This window comes from Vulpes lagopus, chromosome 15 (assembly GCF_018345385.1).
Source record: "Vulpes lagopus strain Blue_001 chromosome 15, ASM1834538v1, whole genome shotgun sequence".
Classification (NCBI taxonomy): Eukaryota; Metazoa; Chordata; class Mammalia; order Carnivora; family Canidae; genus Vulpes; species Vulpes lagopus.
The window spans coordinates 20,469,187-20,492,390 of record NC_054838.1 but is presented as its reverse complement, the minus strand read 5'-3'; the positions used below and the strand labels follow the sequence as shown (position 1 = coordinate 20,492,390).

Sequence of the window (23,204 nt, the reverse complement as noted above, 5' to 3'; positions counted from 1 at the left end):
AGTTAATGGCCACACCTTTCAAAAAGTTTATTCCTCTGAAATTTTTATTTCTCTAAACTAATTCAGAACTAACTTTCCTAATATAAGTACTTAAAGACAATAGATTGTGTCTTTACCTGTTTTAATGGTTTAAAATAGACACATGTAACATTCCAAAATTTAATATAGATGGATAGATTATATTAACTAAATATAATTTATAGAAATAGTTCAATAAATTAAATATATTAATTTAAGAATGCATAAGCCAGTCTAAGTCTCCATTATTTTCTTTTTCTTTTATTTAATTTCTAAGTTTATGATTATGCTGGCTTCTCTATATACATGAGGAAAATGATATAACTACTGAGGATTGTAGTGAGCACTATATGCAAATACGTTTATAAAATAATGTATTGACATCTACCTCTATATATACTGCATTCACAATGCATAGGTATGTTATATTAGTGTAAGATATTATTTTTATACTTCTAGCTACCACATTACTTCTTTATAACCTATTAGATATTATCAATGGTAACCTACATTTTGTTCAATTAATAAACCCCTTGGAATATAGGAGGGTTGAAACTTGAAAACATCTCTTTGGCTTATATGACAACTTCCTACTAATGATGGAATGCATTTGAATAAATCACTTATGGTTTTTAAACATAAATATATTCATCTCAAAAGTGGAGGAAGTGCTATATATTTTAAAGTAGTATCTTGAGAATCCAAAAAATATAAATGGAAATACTTATAAACTAGATTTGTATAAATTTTAATATCATCACCAACATTCTATTATTTCTATTAAAGTTTCAGTTTCTGGGTAAATAATATTATTGGTCTTAATATTCCCCTATATCTCTTTCCTACTGGGTTAGACATAAGGTAACTCTACTTTTTATAATGCAGGACACATGAAATATAACAGACCTTCCAAGATCTCTGACTGATTAGCTATCTGTCCTAAAGAAAACCCTCAGGACTCGCTCCCTGATCTGCTTGGTCCTGACCCCATAAATTACAGGATTGAAAGCTGGTGGAACAACTACATACAGATTAGCCAAGAAAATGTGGATATATTGAGGAATATTGTGGCCAAATCGATGTGTCAAGAAAGAGAAAAAGGCTGGAGTGAAAAAGGCTAAGATAACACCAATGTGGGAGCCACAGGTGCTGAGAGCCTTGAGTCGAGCCTCCTTGGAGGGCAAACAGAAGACAGCATGGAGGATCCTGACATAGGAGAGAATTATAAGGAGCACATCCAATAATAAGAGAGAAATGTTGCCAAGGCCAAATAGAATGTTGACTTTGATGCTGGCACAAGCCAGACGGGCAATGCCCATGTGTTCACAATAGGTATGAGGGATGATATGGTGCCCACAGAAGGGCAGCCTCAGGAGGAGAAACACCAGTGGGATCACCATGCAAAGACTCCTCAGAATAGCAATGCCTGCAATGATGATGATAATTTTGCTGGTGAGGATCATGGTGTACTGAAGAGGTTTACAAATGGCAATGTAGCGGTCAAAGGCCATGGCCACCAACACAATGCTCTCCATGGCAGTGAAGAAATGGATGAAGAACATCTGGGAAAGGCAGCTTTCAAAAGATATATCTCTGAGGCTGAACCAGAAGATGCCCAACATTTTGGGGATGGTAGCTGTGGACAAGCCCAAGTCAATGGAGTCCAACATGGCCAGAAAGTAGTACATGGGCTCATGGAGATTATGCTCAGTCTGGATCACAAACAGGACAGCAGCATTCCCCAGGAGTGCAACAAGATACACAAATAAAAAGGGAAATCCAATCCAGAAATGCACATCTTCTAGCCCTGGAATACCCAGGAGAAGGAACGAAGAGGGATGGAACTGGGTGTCATTAGGTGTAGCCATTCTTTCTGGTGAACTTTTGCACAATTCTGTTGTACATATAATTATTGACTTCTCATTAGTGAATTCTTCTCCTCTTATTCCTTTGACTAGATTATGGCAAAATGCAAAAGAACATTTTGATCTTCTCTCATTCTAATTCAGAAAGGAATTAAGTAATTATTTTAGTCAATGATACCATATTATATACTTCAAAATTGCTTAAAGACTATATCTTAAATGTTCTCACCAAAACAAGCAATTGATAAGTAAGTGATATGATAGAAGTGATAGCTAAATCTATGGTTGTAATCATACTGCAATATGTAAATCCATTGAATCAACACACTATGCACCTTGAATTTAGTTTTTTTACTTCAATTATATTTCAATTCTTTTAAGAATGAAAGGAGATTAAAGACACTCTTCACTTTGTGCTCTTCTCTCCTGAGCATCACACATTACCAGGAACAAAACGAGTCTTAATCTGCTGCCCCTATCCCTAATAAGAAAAGCAACATAAAGACAAGAGGGCAGAAGAACATCCTCTGTACAGTTGAAATTCAAACTCTGGAGTGTAACCAGAAATAAACGGGAAAGGTTAAATTCCATAGATTATGTATTTGATCGAGTCCACATATTTTTACTTAATGTAGATAGTGCTTTCTTTGGTAATTATAATCCCAATCATTCCCCTATTTGGGAATCTAAAAACCCGAAAATGTAGTGTACATGATTCTGTGTTTATGTGTGCATATGTGTGTTTATACATTTTATGGGTGCTTGTGAATATTAGGTGGTCGGGTTTTTAGAGCATAAGAAACCATTTGTTTATTCATATGCTTGAAAAAATTCTACCACATAAAAGTTCTTAATTAAGAAATTCATAAAAGAGGAACTAATTAAGAAGAGACAGGACAAAAAAAGAAGAGACAGGACAGCAAATAATTTCAATGTCATATTTTAGAAAACAACTCAGTTCCCATCATAATTTGTTCTTGAAAAAAAGTTACCGGGATCCCTGGGTGGCGCAGCGGTTTGGCGCCTGCCTTTTGCCCAGGGCGCGATCCTGGAGACCCGGGATCGAATCCCACATCGGGCTCCCGGTGCATGGAGCCTGCTTCTCCCTCTGCCTGTGTCTCTGCCTCTCTCTCTCTCTGTGTGACTATCATAAATAAATAAAGATTAAAAAAGAAAAAGAATAAAAGTTACCTATTGGTTTTAAAAAATAAATAATGACTAAGAGGAGATATTTGACAAAAAGTGTTTTGTAATGATGATGAAACTAAATTGAGAGATTATTTTGATCTAGAAAAACTTATAAGTAAAAGTATCCAATAAATAACATGTCTAGATATAGGCCATCTGGGGGAAGGAAGATGAAATATTCTGGGCTAGACAACTTTCAAATTATCTCTCCCATATATCCATGGGGGGAGAGCAGGAGCATCTTAGACATCCTAAAATTCAATTTCTACCAAGATTCTACCCTGCCACTCATGTCTTTACAGATGTTTCCCTTAAAGTAACATTGAAAGAGGAAGTATCAAGTGATTTTGTTTTATAGCACTCATTCAGAATATGTGGGAATTCTGAATTTATTTATAGTAAATTAAAAATTTTAAACAAACAAGGAAGAGTTTCATTACTTCACAGTTTATTTGGGAAAAACTAGTCATATAGAAAATTTAGAACTGATTGTGACGTGTCTAACTGTGCAGAAAGCTTTGATTCAACTTTAGGATTATTTGGGTGTTGGTATAAGTCAGAAATGACAGACATCCATTACAGACAAATGCATATAAAAGTCAGTACATTCTATTTTAAACCCATGCCAAGATAAATACCTTTCTAACTGCGCCTAATTGAAATCTATGAAGAGTAGTAAAGAAAGAGAGAGAGAGAGAGAGAGAGAGAGAGAGAGAATTTCAAAATTGGGGAAGTTTTCTCAGGAAATAGATATTTGTATGTGCATACATGTGTAAGTAAACATAGGGCTAGGGAGGAGATAATTGAAGTTCTCAATTTTGTAATGTGTAACTATCAGAAGCAGTTTTCTGTCTTTCATTAGTGGAGAATATACAGGTTAAGTGAAGAAGCGTTCTTCACAGTTTATTCCAACAAATATTTAGGAGATCCTTTATGCACCAGCATTGATTAGGAAAACTTGTCACAAGCCCTCAAGGAGGCCATTAAGTGGTAAGGGAGATAAAATTCTAAAGATGAAATTTAAAAATTGGATAGCAAGTGCTATGTTAGAAGTGTGTACAGAATGTTGTGGGTGTGGAGGTGGACCAAGAAAAATTCCATAAAGAAGATTAGACTAATGCTAAGACTCACAGAACAATTATTCAGCTAACAAAGAACATAAATTTTGTTCTAGATGGGGTGAAGATCAAGGAGAAAGTGAAAATACAACCAGAGTGGCCAGTGGGGGCACAAAAAAAGGAATCTGTTATCATCTTGATGACCTTTTCCAGAAATTCAGTAGGTTGATGAGCAAACTCTGAATTGTCTGTTGTCTCTATCAGTCCTGGGGCTCCCTACAACAGAAACTAAGAATATAAAATAGGGCTACATCCCTAGGAAAACCTATTCCAAGTATTTTGTTAGATTTTCTAGGAAAGCTTGAAAATTAGTCCTTCTGAGAAAACCTCATTTTCAGTCAGTAAACATTGATCAAAGCAATCAATCACTTATCATTCTGTAACTATTTCATTATCTATCCATATATCTTCCAATTTCTCCCGGATTTAGAAATAAGACTCCATTTCAGTCCCTCATTTAACCTCTTAACTCTAAGGTGCTACATGGCATTATATCCACCTAACCAGCAGCCATTTCCTCCATGTGTCATCTTCTTACTTGATGTTATTCCATCAAGCTCCACCACATCCTAGTACCCACATTACCATTTCCTGGAATTGTCAGCAGAAGGAGAAGAGATGGTGGACACCTGCTTCCCTATCCTTGCCTAATCTTGCAGTCTCGTGGCCATCCTGCTTTCCTGCACCTTATCCTTCTTTCCTTAGACACTTCATATTCCTAGGTGTTATTTTCAAAAAAAAAAAAGTCTATCCTTCAGGGCCATTCTTCATTATTCACTTATTCACAAATTTATTAATTCAAAAACACTTATTAGTCACCTTTACTATATACCTGACAGAGCTTTAGAAATAGAGAAAGCAAGTCCTCAACCTCTTTATACTTGAGGTATAAATAATTGAGGTATATTTATGCACCTGTATGAAGATTCAAAAATGACAAGTAAATTGATATAGGATACATTTATGCATCTACTTCCACATTTCACCCTTTAGAATGTAAGATTTTGCACACTCATAAATACAAACATATGCAGGTAAAAGCATAGACGCAGGTGGTCGAGAGTATGAGTGTGCACTATCTTGTTTTCATTTTCACCTCTCCTCCATCTCCCTATACTACCTTGTCACAAGCTCTTTCCCCATCCCTCTTGCTGTTTTTCTCAATTTAATCATGATATTACTTACATTGGTCTCTAAATCTCTAAGTAACATTCCAAGGTATCTTCTTAGGACATGTCTCTTATTATACTGAATAGAAGATATTTATATTTTTCTTACAGCCCTACTTCCTCTAGGGAGGGGATAAATAATATCCTGGAGATCTACTCCCAGAGGACTGTAATTATTTGACCAGCCTGGAAGTTGCAGGAAGCATCCCCTTAGAGGGTGCATATTTATTTGACCTGAATTGAAGCTCTTTTCCTATGAACAGTCTTTTCCCCGGGCTATTAGTCAAAAAGAAGAAATATAAATTATTTAACACTGCAGCTTCCTGAAGCAAAAATATTAGTTCAAGCTAAAAGGAGACTGATTTAAAAGGAAAAGGTGGGGAATGAATTGACCTACAGAGTTTTTCAAAGTTCTGAAATATTCCTAAACAATAAAGCCACGAACATGTACATGACTATGCACATGCCCAGGAAGAAATCCCTAATCTGTCATCTTTGGGTGACTGAGGAAATAATATTAAAATGCAGAATGCAGTTCATTACAATAGAAAATATCTGGTATACTCAAGAAGTCATTTCTCTCTCTCTCTCTCTCTCTCTCTCTCTCTCTCTCTCTCACAGACACACACACACACACACACACACACACACGGGATGGGTGAGGTTGTTGTTACTTTGCAGATTGTACATATTTTTAATTTAAAAAATTATAGAAAAATATCCCTATGAATATAGATTTTAAAATCTTCAACAAACTACAGCAAACCAAATGCAACAGCGTAATAAAAGGATAACCTAGCTTGGTTTAAAAATGCAAGGTGATTCAAGAAAAGAGAATCAATAAATATATTACCTAACATTAATGGTATAAAGGAAAAAGAAACATGACTCTCTCAATGATGCAGAAAGAACATTTGATAAAATCTAGAAACCTTTCATAATAAAATTCCTCAGCAAACTAAGAATATAAGGAAATTCCTCGTCATGAAAAAGGGTATTCATTGGGGAGGAAAAAACCAGAAAACTATAGTTTGTATCATACTCAATGGTGAAAGACTAAAAACATCCTCCCTAAGTTCATACACAGCACAAGAAAGCTTCCTTTCAACATTGCTATCTAAAAATATTCTGGGAGTTCTAACTACAGCAATTAGGCAAGAAAAACTCATTAAAATATAAAAGGAAAGAGTAAACTATCTCTACTCGTGATATAATCTTATGTAAAGGATTTTATTAAAGCTAATAAATGAATTCAGCAAAGTTACACAATACAATTTCAACATACAGGAATCAGATATATTTCCATATATTAGCAATGAATAATCTAAAAAAAGAAATTGAGAATAAAATTCCATTTACAACAGCAATTAAAAATAATAACATACATACTTAGGAAAATTGAAACCAAGGAAGTATAATATGTTTTTTGGTCTGGGTTTTTTTTTAAGATTTTATTTATTTATTCATGGCAGACACACCGAGAGAGGCAGAGACATAGGCAGAGGAAGAAGCAGGCTGCCTACAAGGAGAATGATGAGGGACTCCATCCCAGGACCCAGATCACTCCTTGAGCCCAAGGCAGATGCTCAACCACTGAGCCATCCAGATATTGTGTAAGTATGATATTTATATATTAAAAGCTATAAAACCCTGCTAAAGGAGGAAACTGTATTCTCTAGCTATATCCAGAGTTTAGGAATAGGACTACATTTTGAAAATCTACAGGATTAATAAATTACACTGAGATTATTCTGAGTTTAATATCAAGACTGCCTTGGTGTTTAAACCATATAATGATCCTAATTTCCTTTTCCAAACTTTCCAAAATCTTGAATATAAATTGTAGCAAACAAGGGAAATTTCAGGTAGAATTCAATTGGAACTAGACACAGAAATCATACAATTATTCAAATTTAATATGACTTAGCTTCAAGTGAGAAAATAATATTATGTATCCTTAATCCTAAACTGTAGTCTCTTACATTCCTCGATCCAAAAGCCTGAATATATTGGATAGAGTGAGGAAAAAAGAAAGAAGAAAGAGAAAGAAAGAAAGAAAGAAAGAAAGAAAGAAAGAAAGAAAGAAAGAAGAAAGAAAGAAAGAAGAAAGAAAGAAAGAAGAAAGAAAGAAAGAAAGAAAGAAAGAAAGAAAGAAAGAGAAAGAAAGAAAAGAAAGAAAGAAAGAAAGAAAAAGAAAGAAAGAAAGAAAGAAAGAAAGAAAGAAAGAAAGAAAGAAAGAAAGAGAAAAGGACAGAAAGAGAGAGGGAGAAAAAGACAGAGAAAGAGGAAAATTGGAAGAATCATATTACGAAGAAAAAAGGGAGCAGGAATGCCAATAAGAACAAGATGGGAGCATTTAAATAAAAATGAGGAATGATATTTTTAAAAATGAGTAATGACTCTAAAGAAAGAAGACAAAACTTGAGGACTAATATACAGAATATAAATCTATGGAACAGATGCTCTAATTTAAACATCATCACTGAGCCAAGGCTTACACTTTATTATTTTTTTCTCACCTACAAAATGACATTATTAGATCAGGTTTTCTTCAGGGTCTAAACTTACCTGAAGAAGAGACACATGGAGAAATGGGAGAGTTCCCACCCTTTCTCACCAGTCATTCTACTCCCAAACCTCTGCTGCCTCCAGGACACCTTCCCTTTCCATCAGTGCTTTGCCTTTGTCTGTTTTCATGGGGTTTCATGGGAGCAGAGTGGGCAGCAGAGGTAGCTTTGGCTTATCTCCTAACTCTAAATGAATTTCCAATAAAAAATAAAAATCTGGCTGCCACTGTCTACTCTAATAGGAAATCTAAAACAGGGCTGAGGTGAGACTATTAAAATGTGGGTGGTAGGTGGCTATGCTTTCCAATGTTGACACAGAGCTCTTATTTCTGTACAAATATCTTCACAACTGTCTCTCGGATCTGCTTGGTCCTGACTCCATAGATGACTGGGTTGAGGGCAGGTGGGACAACCACATATAGATTAGCTAAAAGGATATGGATATAGCGGGGGATGTTTCGACCAAAACGGTGTGTCATGAAAGAAAAAAATGCCGGTGTGTAAAAGCACAGCATGACACAGACATGAGAACCACAGGTATTGAGAGCCTTTAGTCGGGCATCCCGAGAAGGAAGGCGGAAAACAGCTTGAAGGATAAGCACATAGGAGGAAGCAATCAGGATCACATCCACAATGATATTGGAAATCACCATGAGTCCATAGATAATGTTGACCTTGATGGGTGCACAGGCCAACCGGGCAAGACCCATGTGCTCACAGTACGTATGAGGGATGACGTGATGCCCACAGAAGGGCAGCCTCAGAATGAGAAACACAAATGGAGTCACCAGAATTAAATTTCTTCCAACAACAACAGAGGCTAGGATGCCGATTGTTTTATTGGTGAGGATCATGGTGTACTGGAGAGGGTTGCAGATGGCAACAAAGCGGTCATAAGCCATGGCCACCAGGAGAACAGTCTCCATGCTTGTGAACATGTGGATGAAGAACATCTGAGTAAGGCAGCCCCTGAAGCTGATCTCTTGGAGGTTGAACCAGAAGATGCTCAGCATTTTGGGGATGGTGGATGTGGACAGACCCAGATCGATCATAGACAACATGGCCAGGAAGTAGAACATGGGCTGGTGGAGACTGTGTTCAGTCTTGATTGCAAACAGGATGGTGATGTTCCCCACGAGGGCAATCAGATACACAATAAAGAATGGGAAAGCAATCCAGATGTGGACAGTTTCCAGTCCTGGGATTCCTAGCAGGTGAAAGAAGGGGGGATGGAACTGAGTGTCATTGATGGAAGTCATTCTCCTAGCAAGTGTCACTGAATTCCCGTTAAGGTGTAGGGATCTCAGTCTCTTTATGGTCTTTTCTTATCAAGGTCCTGGAAAGTGAAAAAAAAATTTAATTGGTATGCTAGAGGTAATGGCGGGAGTGGTTGATTACAAACATTAGAGAGTCTCTTCTTTCCAGAAGGTAATTGAATAACTTTCTTAATACACATTATTGTTCTGAGATTCTTCATGGTGATATTATCTGTACCTTAGATTTATCATAATATGAGATCTTTGAAGGAACTGAGAGTATTTCACATTGTAGTACATACCTACTTTCATTCAATTTGATGTCCTCCATGATGGTCTTCTGTATGAAATATTCAGTTATGATCTCTACATCTCTTGTATTTTCGTATTAGTGTGCACTGCTATCATATAATACACATTTTTTCTTTCATTTAATCTTTCCTATCTTTTCATTTTTCCCATTTTTTTCTAATTTTATTGTGATAGAATATACATAACATAAAATTTACTATCTTAACCATTTTTTAATTTAAATGGAATTAATAAAAATATAATGTATATTTGTTTCAGAGGTAGAGATCAGTGATTCATCAGATTTATATAATATCTAATGCTCATTACATATCTTAACCATTTTTAAGTAGAAGTTTCAGTAATATTAGGGACATTCATATTGTTGTACAACTGATACCACTATCTACAGAACTTTTTCATTTGGCAAAAGCTGAAAATCTTTACCCATTTACAATAATTTCTCACCATCTCTAGTCACTATCATTCTACTCTTTTTTTTTTAATCTCCTCTTTTGACTCATGTGCCAGGCTCTGGTAACCAGCATTCTACTTCCTATTACTATGAGTTTGGCTTTTTTTTTTAATATTCCATAAAAACTGAGATCTTCAAATACTTGTCTTTATGTGACTTATTTAACTTTAGTATGATGTCTTTACGTTCATCTATATTGTTACAATGGCAAGATTTCCTTCTTTCTAAAGGCTGGGTAATATTCCATTGTGTATGTAGACCACATTTTGAAAATTTCTATCCCTAAGTAGGAATTTAAGATAAGTTGGTAAAAGTGGATGTTAATCTGTGAAGTTTACCATATGAAGTTCTTTTTCAATAACTTTTGACTTCTGTAACTGTTAAGAGAAATGTGATAGTAGATCTGATCTGGTGCCTAGAGCTGGAAGAATGAGAATTAATTTCTTAATGGACACAGGATTTCCTTCTGAAGTGATGAAATTTTATAGAAATAGATAGTGGTAACAGTTGTACAGTGATATAAATGTACTAAGTGCCACTGAATTTTAAACTTTAAAATGGCTAAAATGGTAACTTTTATGCATATTTTACAATAAAGAAAGAACTGCTGGTTATATATATACATAGATGATAGATAGATGATAGATGATAGATAGATTAGATAGATAGATAGATAGATAGATAGATAGATGATAACCAACAAAGTCCAAAGAATTAGTCTAAGCATTTCATAGAATAAAACCAGAGAATAAGGAAGAAGGAAGGAAAAAAGGGAAAATACTACCTATCATAAATATATATTTTTTAAGATTTTATTTATTTACTTATTCATGAGAGACACAGAGAGAAAGGCGAGACACAGGCAGAGAGAGAAGCGGGTTCCATGAAGGGAGCCTGATATGGGATTCATTTCTGGGACTCCAGGATCATGCCCTGGGCCAAAGGCAGGCGCTCAACAGCTGAGCCACACAGGCACCCCTATCTACGATAATTATGTGAAATAACAAGAACTGGCAGTTGACTGAGTAGCAGACAGCAAGGTTCACTGAGATTTCCCTAGACTGTCTCAGCTGGTGTCATGACCAAAGGGAATTCCTACTCATATTCATTTCAATTTCTCAGACTCTCTGGAACCTGGAGATTTCATTATAAATTCCCTTAACACACACAACAACATTTTGTTAATACATCTTACTGCATATTGAAAGTATATATATACATATGTAAATTTCAGTAACTGAATTGAGTTGCCAAATGACTCCCTAAGATAGAAGATAGGGAACTTGGTAAGTGTTTGTGATCAGTGAGTTTGCAATGTGTGCTTAAAATAGTGAAAGGGAATAAAGGGGAAAAGAGAAAAAGTGAGTGGGAAATATAAGAAAGGGAGACAGAACATGAGAGACTCCTAATTCTGGGAAACAAACAAGGGGTTGTAGAAAGGGAGGTGGGTACGGGGTAGGGGTGACTGGGTGATGGGCAGTGAGGGGGGCACTTGATAGGATGAGCACTGGGTATTATTCTATATGTTGGCAAATTGAACACCAATAAAAAATAAATAAAAAAAAGATTGGAATTGGTTTCACAGAAATTGAGTTAACACCTAGAGAATTGGGGTAGGGAATAAAGTAGAGTGGCACAGATCACTGGTCTGGGCAGAGGTAGGAAGAAGACTAAAATAGCAAAAAGTTGGAGAGGAAATATCTGCTAGCACCTACATTGTTTCAGGCACATTAACCTAATCTAGCAAGAACAGAATCAGGATTGCATTCCATGCCACAACACCAGTGATATTAAATGCTATCTACTTTTGCCTCTTTTTTCTATCCATATTGCCTTGATAGTGACTGAGACGTAGAGAAAAGAAAAACAAAAAAACAACAAGCCAGAGTAGGCAAGTAAGGATAGAGTAATGAGCTTGTATTCCTTTATAGTTAGACTGACTCTACACATTAATATAAAAAAGGATAAAATATGGTTATCAGCTGTTGATCTCTATGCTTTGTATTTCAAAAAGATTGAAATGAATTCAAACTTCATTATTGGGAGACCTGACTTTATGACTGTTACCATGACCCAAGATAAGCCAGGAGGTAGAAAGCATAGCTACAGCAAAACCAAAAAATCTTTGGAACTAAATGAGTAGATGTAGAGTAAGGAATTTTGCCTTATTCAAAGAGGGGTCTGGCTTTTGTTCTTGGCTTCTAGGAGTAATCTTATCATATCTGATAGGAATTTAGGTGAGGGGTGGTCAAACCAGATCTTTTTTTTTTTTAAAGATTTATTTATTTATTTATTTATTTATTTATTTATTTATTTATGATAGACAGAGAGAGAGAGGCAGAGACATAGGCAGAGGGAGAAGCAGGCTCCATGCCGAGAGCCCGAGGCGGGACCCCAAACCAGATCTTAATGTAAGAGCTAGCCATTCCATAAATACTAACAATATAACTTTAGGTGAGGACTTTGGGTCATGTGGTATCATTTAATCTGAAGACTAAGTTCAACCATCTGTGCAATCAATCAATCATGTATGCATAATGAAGCTCCAGTAAAACTCTGGACACCAAAGCTCAGGTGAGCTTCCTGGTTGGCAGTATGACTCTATACATATTGTCACACATTAATGCCAAGAGGTAACTCATCCTGATTCCATGGGGGAGGACAATGGATGCTTCATATTTATAAACTTCACACTCTGTCCTCAGTATCTCTTCCTTTGTTTGATTTTAATCTTTCCCTAGAATAAACTGTAACCATGAGTATAACAGCTTTCAGTGAGTTCTGTGACTCCTTTTAGTAGTATTGAACTTGGGGGTAGTTTGGGAACCTTCCTGAACTTGCAGTTATAAACTCACTTATCAGAAATAAGGACAGTATCAAGAACTATGCCCTCACACTGCTGTGTAACCAGGTCCAGGCAGCAGATGAGATCTGATATCACATCTACCTCTCAATAGTTATAGAGGCCAACAGGTTCTTCAGAAAGAATTTCATCTGAGGAAGATTATCATTCCTCCTTGCCAATTTATCTTAACTTGCTACCTGGAAATACCTTAATTTTAGATATCTGGACCCTAAGAATTGTGCCACTAGATTCTAAGTTCTGTTCCATTGTCTCTTTTTCTTTTTCTTATTTTTTTAACAGTAACAGTCATAATCATCGTAGTTTTATAGACAATCTAAATAGTTGATATTGCAAATATTCCAAATTCTTCTTTGAAGTAGTTTGGTTGTTCTAGGTCCTTTATTTCCCTTCTTATTTTTCTTTCTCCCACTTTTCACTACTTCCATTAACAAATTTGCAAAGGCAGGTCCACATCAGTGTTACAAAGCTTAGTTTAACCTAATTTCACATCTTGATTCTGCTGCTTAATAGCTTAGTAAGCAATAGGAAGTTAAAGGACTTATAAAAACCTCTCTCTTCCATAAACCAGATACCAGCAGAACTTGTGCCATGGAACTGTGGGGGAGAACTAAATGAGATAATATATACAAATAATGACAACAATGTCTGAAAAATCATTGGTACACAATTAATGATAGCCATGATTATTGTGGTGGTTATTATTATTTTCAATTTTTTAATCTCCTAGTAGTTTTTATTTAGTGCACTTAATTCTTCTAGACCTATAATTTCATGAAAGACACAATGTTAGCTTCTACATGACACATTAGGCTCTTATGGTGCTGGTCAGGAGTGATACTGGGATTATTTATGAAGTGCTGAAAAGGGTAAAAGAATCAAAGGCCTTTAGAAAAACTTATTCCCAAAATCAATCCTTTGTTAGGAAATATTTTCATTTCAATTTTTATAGATCTCGGTTCAACGTGGATGAATTGTCCAATGGGAAACAGCGACTACTTTTAAAAATCATTCCATCATCAGCTCACAAAAGAATGTCTTCTCTCAATGTCACTGAATTCCACCCTTCTTCATTCCTATTGTTGGGGATTCCAGGGTTGGAAATTGCACAAATCTGGCTTGGATTTCCCTTCTGTGCTGTGTATCTGATTGCCCTTATTGGAAATGTTATCATTCTGTTTGTTATCTGGACTGATCATAGCCTTCACCAACCCATGTTCTACTTTCTGGCCATGCTGTCAGTGATTGACCTAAGTCTCTCTACAACTACCATCCCCAAGATGCTGGGTATCTTCTGGTTCAACCTTCAGGAGCTATGCTTTGGGTGCTGTGTTGCTCAAGTCTTTTTTGTCCACTTTTTTACAGTCATGGAGAGCATTGTACTTCTTGCCATGGGTTTTGATCGCTATGTGGCTATTTGCAACCCCCTCAGGTACAACATGATCCTCACCAACAGAGTCATTGGTGTGATTGCTGTGGTGGTGGTTCTAAGAAGCATATTCATGATTGCTCCCATCATTTTTCTCCTCCTGAGGCTGCCTTACTGTGGACATAGAATCATCCCTCATACCTATTGTGAGCACATGGGAGTGGCACGTCTAGCTTGTGCTAGCATTAATGCCAATGTCTACTATGGTCTTGGGAATATTTCTATCTTGTTTCTGGATATGTTTCTCATCCTTATCTCTTATTCTAAGATCTTATATGCGGTCTTCCACCTCTCCTCCCAAGATGCTCGCCTGAAGGCTCTGAATACCTGTAGTTCCCATATTTGTGTCATCTTTGCCTTCTTTGGTCCAGCTCTCTTCTCCTTTCTTACTCACCGCTTTGGTCATAATGTCCCCCAGTATATCCACATACTCCTGGCTAATCTCTATGTAGTCATACCCCCTGCCCTTAACCCAGTCATTTATGGCATCAGGACCAAGCAGATCCAGGAGCGGGTACAGAGTTTCTTTGTTGAAAAAAAGATTGAATGAGGGGTAATTCATTCGGGTTATGAAGGTATAAGGTCTGAAAAGACTAACATTCGTAATAAAATTAATATACATTTCTTTCACCAAAATTCACTTTGTGAAAAGCATATTGTCTGTAGTTGTTGGAGGCATGTATGTTTCTGTGTGTCTGAATGTGTACTTGGAATGATATCCTCCATTGACCACTGACATAGAATACTACATACAAGAGTAAATTTCAAGAACTTTGATTCACTGAAATAACCTTCTGTTAAAACTGTATGGTGGTCTAGATCTCTTACAATTAATAATAAGATTTCTTCCATAGAGGTGTTCAACTAGAGATCACATAGCCAATGACAAGTATTGAGTGAAATGCAAAAAGTTTCTATAAATAATAAAGTACTGCCTAAAAATAAGTAATACAATTTTTACTAAATCTTCTGCAAGAAAAAGATGGAAAACTAGATCTTTTGGTGTTTTTTCCCCTTTCTCTGCTCTCAAATTCCTGATTCTATGAAGTTCCTTATAACCCTAATCCCTATATTATACACACTGATTCTTGAACTGACAAATTTAATACTGTGTCATTTGGATACCTCTTCTTGGAGTTAAAAAATGCTTATAGAACAAATGAAAATTGTAAATGGGAATATTTTTCAACAACTAATAAAGCCACTTAGTTAAAAATATGGACGATAAAAAGAGATAATGTTACTTAACAATTGGAGCCATATTTTGGAAAGTTTAAAAGATGCATTCAGTGACCTGAATTTATTGTATAGAAAATAGCGTGGAGTCTATGAAGTGGTGAGTAAAATGATTGTGTGGAATTTTAGAACATCTTATCTCACACTAGATATAGAAATGATAAGATATCAACAATTAGTGAAACACAAAGTTAATTTTTAGATATTTTTATGATTCAGGAAGAACTAGCATTTGGATAGTGGTAGTGCAAACAAAGAGGAGGTATCTGGTGTGAAAAAGGAGAGATACAGAGGGTATACTTTAGCTACAAAGTAGCAAGAGACAGCAAGGATGAATACCTATTAATCTGTTCTTAATGGAATGGCTTTGGTTGAGCATTGAAATATGTAAGAAGAAAAAAGAAAATTATACATAAACATCAAAAATGCAAATATAAGAAAGGGGATGGAAAAAGAAATTGAATTGTAAAGAATCTTAGAAAATTTGTAATGGTAAAAAGTGAATACAACAGGCTTCTAAAATGGATGAAGTCAGTAGAAACAGTGCATTCTTGATTTTCAAAAATGGCAACAGAAAAAAAGAATGGTAAATAAGATAAAATAAAGTCAAATTTAACTTCAAAAGTTACCATATAATCACTTCACCAAATTCTATGACATTCTTAGTGATTTTTGTTAATTTAATATATAAAACAAATGTTTCTAAAGTATATTATTAATGATGATCATTCAATCTCAGTGTGAAGAGTTAATATTGAGGTATCAGTAGAAGTCATAAGAACTAACACATCCACAAGTTTTTATAATCATCCATTTAATTACACATGTATGATTTAGTTTCATATTCTTTATTCCTTAAAGTAATGAGGTGCCAAATATCCCTTGACATAGAAGTGGAAACTCTCTGGTCACTCCCTGGTATAAAACTAATGGAATATTATCCTGCCTTAAAAAAAGAAGGAAATCCTAATTCTGCTGCTGAAACCAATATTGCACTGCATATTAACTAAAATTTAATTTTAAAAATAAGGTAATCCTGCCATTACAAGAACATGGGTGAACCTGAAGACATCAAGCCAAAGTGAAATAAGCCAGTGAGATAAAAATAAATATTACATGATCTCAGGTTTATGTGGAATGTTTTCAATCCAAACTCATAGTAACAGAGTAAGAGGGTGGTTACCAGAGGCCGGGACATTGGGGAAAAGAAGAGATAAAAAAATTAAAAGTAGAATGGTAGTTGACAAAGGATGGGGTGAGGGAGCTATGGAGAATTATTGTTGAATGGATACAGAGTTTTAGTCTTTGTAAAATGAAAAAGTTCTGGAGATAAGTGGTGGTTATAGATGCACAAAAATATAAATGTACTTAATACTACTGAACTGTGCACTTAAAAATGGTTGAGATAGTAAATTTTATGTTATGTGTATTCAACCACAAAAAAGTGGAAAAAAATGGGAAAGGGATGGAACACAAAACCCAAGGGGAAAAATGTGTACATTATAATAGCAGTACACACTGGTATAAAAATAAGAGACCTAGCAATAGTATCTGGATGGTTTATATAGAAGGCCATTGTGGGAATCGGGAGAAAGTTGAAGAAGAGTGGAAATGAGCAGTAGTTATTTCCTAAGTAGGATTTTTGGTCACCTAAGACAGTGTAATGTTTTGGAGAGTCATGAAGTAGAATTATCGTTTGGTTGGACATTCACTGAAGTACTTTGGCAACAATGGTGTCTATACTTTATCATATAAAGCCCAGACTATATAATGGAGAAGCAGAGAGCATAAAAGTAAAGTAGAAAGTAATCAGATTTGATCCAGAAAGATAAACGTTGATACAGAGGGGAGGATGGATACCATGAGCGAGTGACCAGAAAGAGGCTAGGGAGTAAGCTTTTCATTCATCAAAAAGAGAAGCAATGCAAGGGAGAAGATATCAGATCTAACCAGAATTCTTTTGGATCACAGATATTATCTTCCCTCTTAATCACTCAGAATTATCTGAACTTCAAAGATAAAAAACTAGTTTTCTAATATATTCAATTGCCAATCAGTCTTTTCCTGTCTATATTCAGAAAATTCCTGAGATATGGCACGCCCTGGTACTAGCAAGTCTATTCCATCACCACCCAGGGCAGGAGACTTCAAGAAAACTAGACTTTGAGCTCTAGTTAAATTCTGTTTTCTCAGGATAATATGGAGTTTCCTTCACCTCCTGCCAAAAGAACTAAAACACATGAAAGCCCCTATCCAAAGTTTACAATTAGTTATAGGTCACCAGGAGATTCTTGTCAAATTGGAAGAAAGTTGAAACTATTGCCTACAGGTATGACCTCTTTAAAAATAATAATAATAAGAGTTGCTGCCACAGAGTGTAATGTATCTATTTTAGGGGCTCTCATCTTTTGACACAACAATTATAATCCCAGACTGCAGGGATTCACACATTTATGTTAAAAAAGCAGAAGAGTCACTACTGACAATTTCTTAAGAAGTCACACTTTGAAGACTTAATGGTGTAAACTTAATATTTTCATGGCTTCTGAGAGGAACAGAAACAATATTATCTCCCATACAGACTCCTCTTCAGGATATTTTCCTTCCTAACAGCTCAGGAGACATAATCTCCCCTGAGCTAGGAGTTATTTCTGGTCTGGTGATCTATCTCTGCAGATGCAGTAGGGAGGAACAAAGAGTTAGGTGGACTTAATGACCCATGAGTCCAAGTTTATGCCCAGAGGACTCTGAAGGAAAAGCTCAGGGATTCTGGGACATGCCTAGACTTAAGGATATCCTTCTCATTATAAAGATTTTCTCCATGTGACAGGATGGAGACCCTGAGCCTTGAAGGGGCTCAGGTCACCATGTGTAAGCACCTGGGATCATGCTGTGATACTGCTTCAAGCAAAGGCTGAAAGAGGAAATATTAGAAAGGTAAGGATACATGGACAGGGGAGATGAGATACTATAGTCAGGAGGAGCAGAGGTAAATGAGGATAGAAGGGGAGAATGACCTCTCCCCTACTTAGGCATTACCAAAGCCCCATGGTCTATTCTCTTCACAAAAGAACACTACAGAGGACATGGGATTGATTGGAATAAACATCAGAAATTGAGCACAGAGATACACCAATAGGTAATATGCAGAATTTCTTTAGTCTCTGTCTCCCTATCTCTCTTTCTCTCTGTTTCTCTCACCCACACATAGTACACCCCTCACAGCTAGAAAGCCACATATAGTTTTACAGTAGCATTACCACATCTTCTATCACCAAAGAATGAAGATTGCTCTGGCCACCAAATTGTTGGCAGGGAAGCAGATCCAACAACTAGGCTTGCTGTGGTTCATAGGAAGCAGAAGGAGGCTATTGCAGGCCACTATCATATGTTTGAGGTTAGATGTAGAGGTGTAACTGATGTCACAGCCAAATAAACAATATAGGCATTACGCACTTGGTCTGCATTATCATCTCATTTTTTCTTCCTCGTTTAGAGATTGTCAATTCTAATTTGGCTACCTCATGGACCTACTACTTTAGGGTAGCATATCCAAACCCTTTTTAATTGGATCCCAATTCATCTGTTAGCTCAGCCATATCCAATGCTTCTCTCTAATTTTCTGCCAAGTTGCCCATTCATTTATCACAGTGCCTAAAAGAAGGTATCCACTCCCATCCACTGCTTGATTCCACCCAGCTCAAGAAATCTGTAAGAATGAGAGAGAAAACAGTTTGCTTTCAAACTGAACTTCATCAGTTTATGTGTGCATAAAGTTTATGTGTGTATAAAGAATTCTAGAAATAAGTCTAAATATGAAACCCTGTGCTACTCATTCACTTTGGGATATCCTGTACCATCCTTTCCTCCATTCATCTTTCATCTTACCTTATAACCACCATGAGTTATCTATAAATAATAAATTCTTTACAATTAAGTAAGTTACTTGTGCTAATAGGTGACATTTTTAGCTGTTTAGAGTTAAAAGAAAAATTGGGGAAGGATTAATAATTTAAATAACTACTATTATTTAATATATCCTAAAAGCTGGTCATTTATATGCTTTGGTCTTATTTGTGCTTAAAACAAATCACATTAGATAGAACTTATTCACCCAATTTTACAGAAAAAAAGTCTGATCTAGAGAGTAAAGGAATTTGTCCAAAGAGCTCCAGTTAGTAGATGGTATAGCAAGATTTCAAGACATGTTTTAATGAATCTAAACTCCATATAAGTCATCTATAATATTGTAGTATTAGAGTCAAAGAAAAGAAGAACCAGTAGGATAAAAGAAAAATCACAATTTCAATAAACTGAGAGTTTGTGGGCACTAAAAGGGAAAGATCTCTAACATTATCAATTGGGCTTTTAAAGTTGGCTCTGGGTCTGGGCTTTTTGTCAATGTGCACATCTAGAAAAAGATGAACTTATTTCCGTGTTCACCAGGAATAATCCTTGAGCTTATTGGCCCCACATTATCTACCATTATTTGTGGCACATAGCTGCAACAGAAAGAGGGTAAGTTTTCTGATCAAAATTGTGAGAGGGTAGATGTCCTGTTGAACTCTATTGTCAGAAGAGTCCCCTCTGTCACTCCCCTGGAGACCTCCCCCTCAGCTGGCAAAGAGCTCCTGTAAAACAGCCACCCTGAAGATGGGGCTAACTGCAGACTGAATCCCATGATATGTCCTTCTAGCTACTCCCTCAGACTTTTCTAAGCTCCAGCAACCACAGCCCTCTGATTTCTCAATCTTGCATCCTCCCCTAAACACTAGCAAACATTGTTTTCTCCCTATATACAAACAATTTTCTGCCCATCATCTTTGGGGACAAGAAATGCTCCTCTTACTCACATAGAACAGGGGGTTATTAACTACTTGTTACTATTCTGCAATAACTAGCCGGCAGAGTTCTGCCGGCTATATATGAAATAATTAGTTTTAATAACTCTCCTGCTCTCTCTCTTCTCTCTCTTCTCTGTCTCTCTCTCTCTCTCTCTCTCTCTCTCTCTCACACACACACACACACACACACACACACACTCACACCCATGCTTTCCCACATACATACAATAAACATACACAAATCCTGATTCTATTCAACAGCTGAATTCTGAAATACTTGGAACCATACCCTCCTGTGGCACTGTTGGAGATATTTTCATAACATCTTCATTTAATTTGTCATTGAAATTTGATCTTATTAAATTATTACACTTATTTGATCTATTCATACCTGAAGCTAAGTGCAACTTTAGGACAAGGTGTAATTTTTATGTTCCTTATTCGTGTTATATGTTGTAAGGAAGATGAACATAATTTACCTGATAAGCAAATGGCCATTTATTAGAAGAATATCAGGGAACAGCAGAGTAAACTAGAGCCTGAAAGTGTACAATGGCAAACCAAGCCATTCTACAAGAATAGGAAGCATCAAAAACAACAATGGTCTTATAGTAGAGATAGAATGAGGGAAATTCAAAGAAAGACCATCATATTATCCTCCCTTATGTCACATAACTGTATAGGAACCATGATGCAAATCCCTACATATATTAGATTAAAAGACAGACAACGGTGTAAGTCAGTCACTCTCATTTCGACTTTGGATTCTTTAACAATTTATATAGCAATGTCCCAAAAATAACATTAGACTATTTTGAAAAGAAATGGAAGAGAATAGCAAAACAGATAAGCACACACAACTGTGTGAAATACTCTCGGTTCCTTCAAAGATCTCACATTATGATAAATCTAAGGTACAGATAATATCACCATGAAGAATCTCAGAACAATAATGTGTATTAAGAAAGTTATTCAATTACCTTCTGGAAAGAAGAGACTCTCTAATGTTTGTAATCAACCACTCCCGCCATTACCTCTAGCATACCAATTAAAATTTTTTTTCACTTTCCAGGACCTTGATAAGAAAAGACCATAAAGAGACTGAGATCCCTACACCTTAACGGGAATTCAGTGACACTTGCTAGGAGAATGACTTCCATCAATGACACTCAGTTCCATCCCCCCTTCTTTCACCTGCTAGGAATCCCAGGACTGGAAACTGTCCACATCTGGATTGCTTTCCCATTCTTTATTGTGTATCTGATTGCCCTCGTGGGGAACATCACCATCCTGTTTGCAATCAAGACTGAACACAGTCTCCACCAGCCCATGTTCTACTTCCTGGCCATGTTGTCTATGATCGATCTGGGTCTGTCCACGTCCACCATCCCCAAAATGCTGAGCATCTTCTGGTTCAACCTCCAAGAGATCAGCTTCAGGGGCTGCCTTACTCAGATGTTCTTCATCCACATGTTCACAGGCATGGAGACTGTTCTCCTGGTGGCCATGGCTTATGACCGCTTTGTTGCCATCTGCAACCCTCTCCAGTACACCATGATCCTCACCAATAAAACAATCGGCATCCTAGCCTCTGTTGTTGTTGGAAGAAATTTAATTCTGGTGACTCCATTTGTGTTTCTCATTCTGAGGCTGCCCTTCTGTGGGCATCACGTCATCCCTCATACGTACTGTGAGCACATGGGTCTTGCCCGGTTGGCCTGTGCACCCATCAAGGTCAACATTATCTATGGGCTCATGGTGATTTCCAATATCATTGTGGATGTGATCCTGATTGCTTCCTCCTATGTGCTTATCCTTCAAGCTGTTTTCCGCCTTCCTTCTCGGGATGCCCGACTAAAGGCTCTCAATACCTGTGGTTCTCATGTCTGTGTCATGCTGTGCTTTTACACACCGGCATTTTTTTCTTTCATGACACACCGTTTTGGTCGAAACATCCCCCGCTATATCCATATCCTTTTAGCTAATCTATATGTGGTTGTCCCACCTGCCCTCAACCCAGTCATCTATGGAGTCAGGACCAAGCAGATCCGAGAGACAGTTGTGAAGATATTTGTACAGAAATAAGAGCTCTGTGTCAACATTGGAAAGCATAACCACCTACCACCCACATTTTAATAGTCTCACCTCACCCCTGTTTTAGATTTCCTATTAGAGTAGACAGTGGCAGCCAGATTTTTATTTTTTATTGGAAATTCATTTAGAGTTAGGAGATAAGCCAAAGCTACCTCTGCTGCCCACTCTGCTCCCATGAAACCCCATGAAAACAAAGGCAAAGCACTGATAGAAAGGGAAGGTGTCCTGGAGGCAGCAGAGGTTTGGGAGTAGAATGACTGGTGAGAAAGGGTGGGAACTCTCCAATTTCTCCATGTGTCTCTTCTTCAGGTAAGTTTAGACCCTGAAGAAAACCTGATCTAATAATGTCATTTTGCAGGTGAAAAAAAGATAATAAAGTGTAAGCCTTGGCTCAGTGACAATGTTTAATTTAAATTAGAGCATCTGTTCTATAGATTTATATTCTGTATATTAGTCCTCAAGTTTTGTCTTCTTTCTTTAGAGTCATTACTCATTTTTAAAAATGTCATTTATTTTTATTTAAATGTTTCCATCTTGTTCTTACTCATTCTTGCTCCCTTTTTCTTTCTAATATGATTCGTTCCATCTCCTTCCTTTTCTCCTCTTTCTCCCGTTCTTCCTGCTTTTTATCCTTCTTTTTTCTCTCCCTTTCTCTTTATCTCTATATCTCTCTACCTTGTCTTCACTATTTCTCCAATAAACTAAGCATCTATGAATGTGGAATGTGAGAGACTACAGCTTAGGCATTAAGGATACGTGGTATTATTTTCTCACTTGAAGCAGGCATTTTA

At 36.5% G+C, this 23,204-nt stretch overlaps 4 protein-coding genes across 4 annotated transcripts; 2 read left to right on the top strand and 2 right to left on the bottom strand.

The window, feature by feature from the left end:
- Nucleotides 1-944: 944 nt before the first annotated feature.
- Nucleotides 945-1,886, bottom strand: LOC121476508 (olfactory receptor 52E8). Its single transcript, XM_041730572.1, has one exon. The coding sequence runs from the start codon at nt 1,884-1,886 to the stop codon at nt 945-947; it is 942 nt and encodes a 313-aa protein (XP_041586506.1).
- Nucleotides 1,887-8,248: 6,362 nt separating this feature from the next.
- Nucleotides 8,249-9,190, bottom strand: LOC121476477 (olfactory receptor 52E4-like). The gene has a single exon (XM_041730527.1). The coding sequence runs from the start codon at nt 9,182-9,184 to the stop codon at nt 8,249-8,251; it is 936 nt and encodes a 311-aa protein (XP_041586461.1). The 5' UTR covers nt 9,185-9,190.
- Nucleotides 9,191-13,844: 4,654 nt separating this feature from the next.
- On the top strand, nt 13,845-14,789 carry LOC121476102 (olfactory receptor 52E8-like). The gene has a single exon (XM_041729846.1). The coding sequence runs from the start codon at nt 13,845-13,847 to the stop codon at nt 14,787-14,789; it is 945 nt and encodes a 314-aa protein (XP_041585780.1).
- Nucleotides 14,790-21,462: 6,673 nt separating this feature from the next.
- On the top strand, nt 21,463-22,404 carry LOC121476515 (olfactory receptor 52E4). Its single transcript, XM_041730585.1, has one exon. It carries the CDS (start codon nt 21,469-21,471, stop codon nt 22,402-22,404), a length of 936 nt encoding a protein of 311 aa, XP_041586519.1. The 5' UTR covers nt 21,463-21,468.
- The last annotated feature ends 800 nt before the right edge of the window (nt 22,405-23,204 follow it).

Coding starts and splice junctions, on each gene's coding strand:
- LOC121476477 (XM_041730527.1), bottom strand. CDS start 9,184: ATGACTTCCATCAATGACACTCAGTTCCATCCCCCCTTCTTTCACCTG.
- LOC121476508 (XM_041730572.1), bottom strand. CDS start 1,886: ATGGCTACACCTAATGACACCCAGTTCCATCCCTCTTCGTTCCTTCTC.
- LOC121476102 (XM_041729846.1), top strand. CDS start 13,845: ATGTCTTCTCTCAATGTCACTGAATTCCACCCTTCTTCATTCCTATTG.
- LOC121476515 (XM_041730585.1), top strand. CDS start 21,469: ATGACTTCCATCAATGACACTCAGTTCCATCCCCCCTTCTTTCACCTG.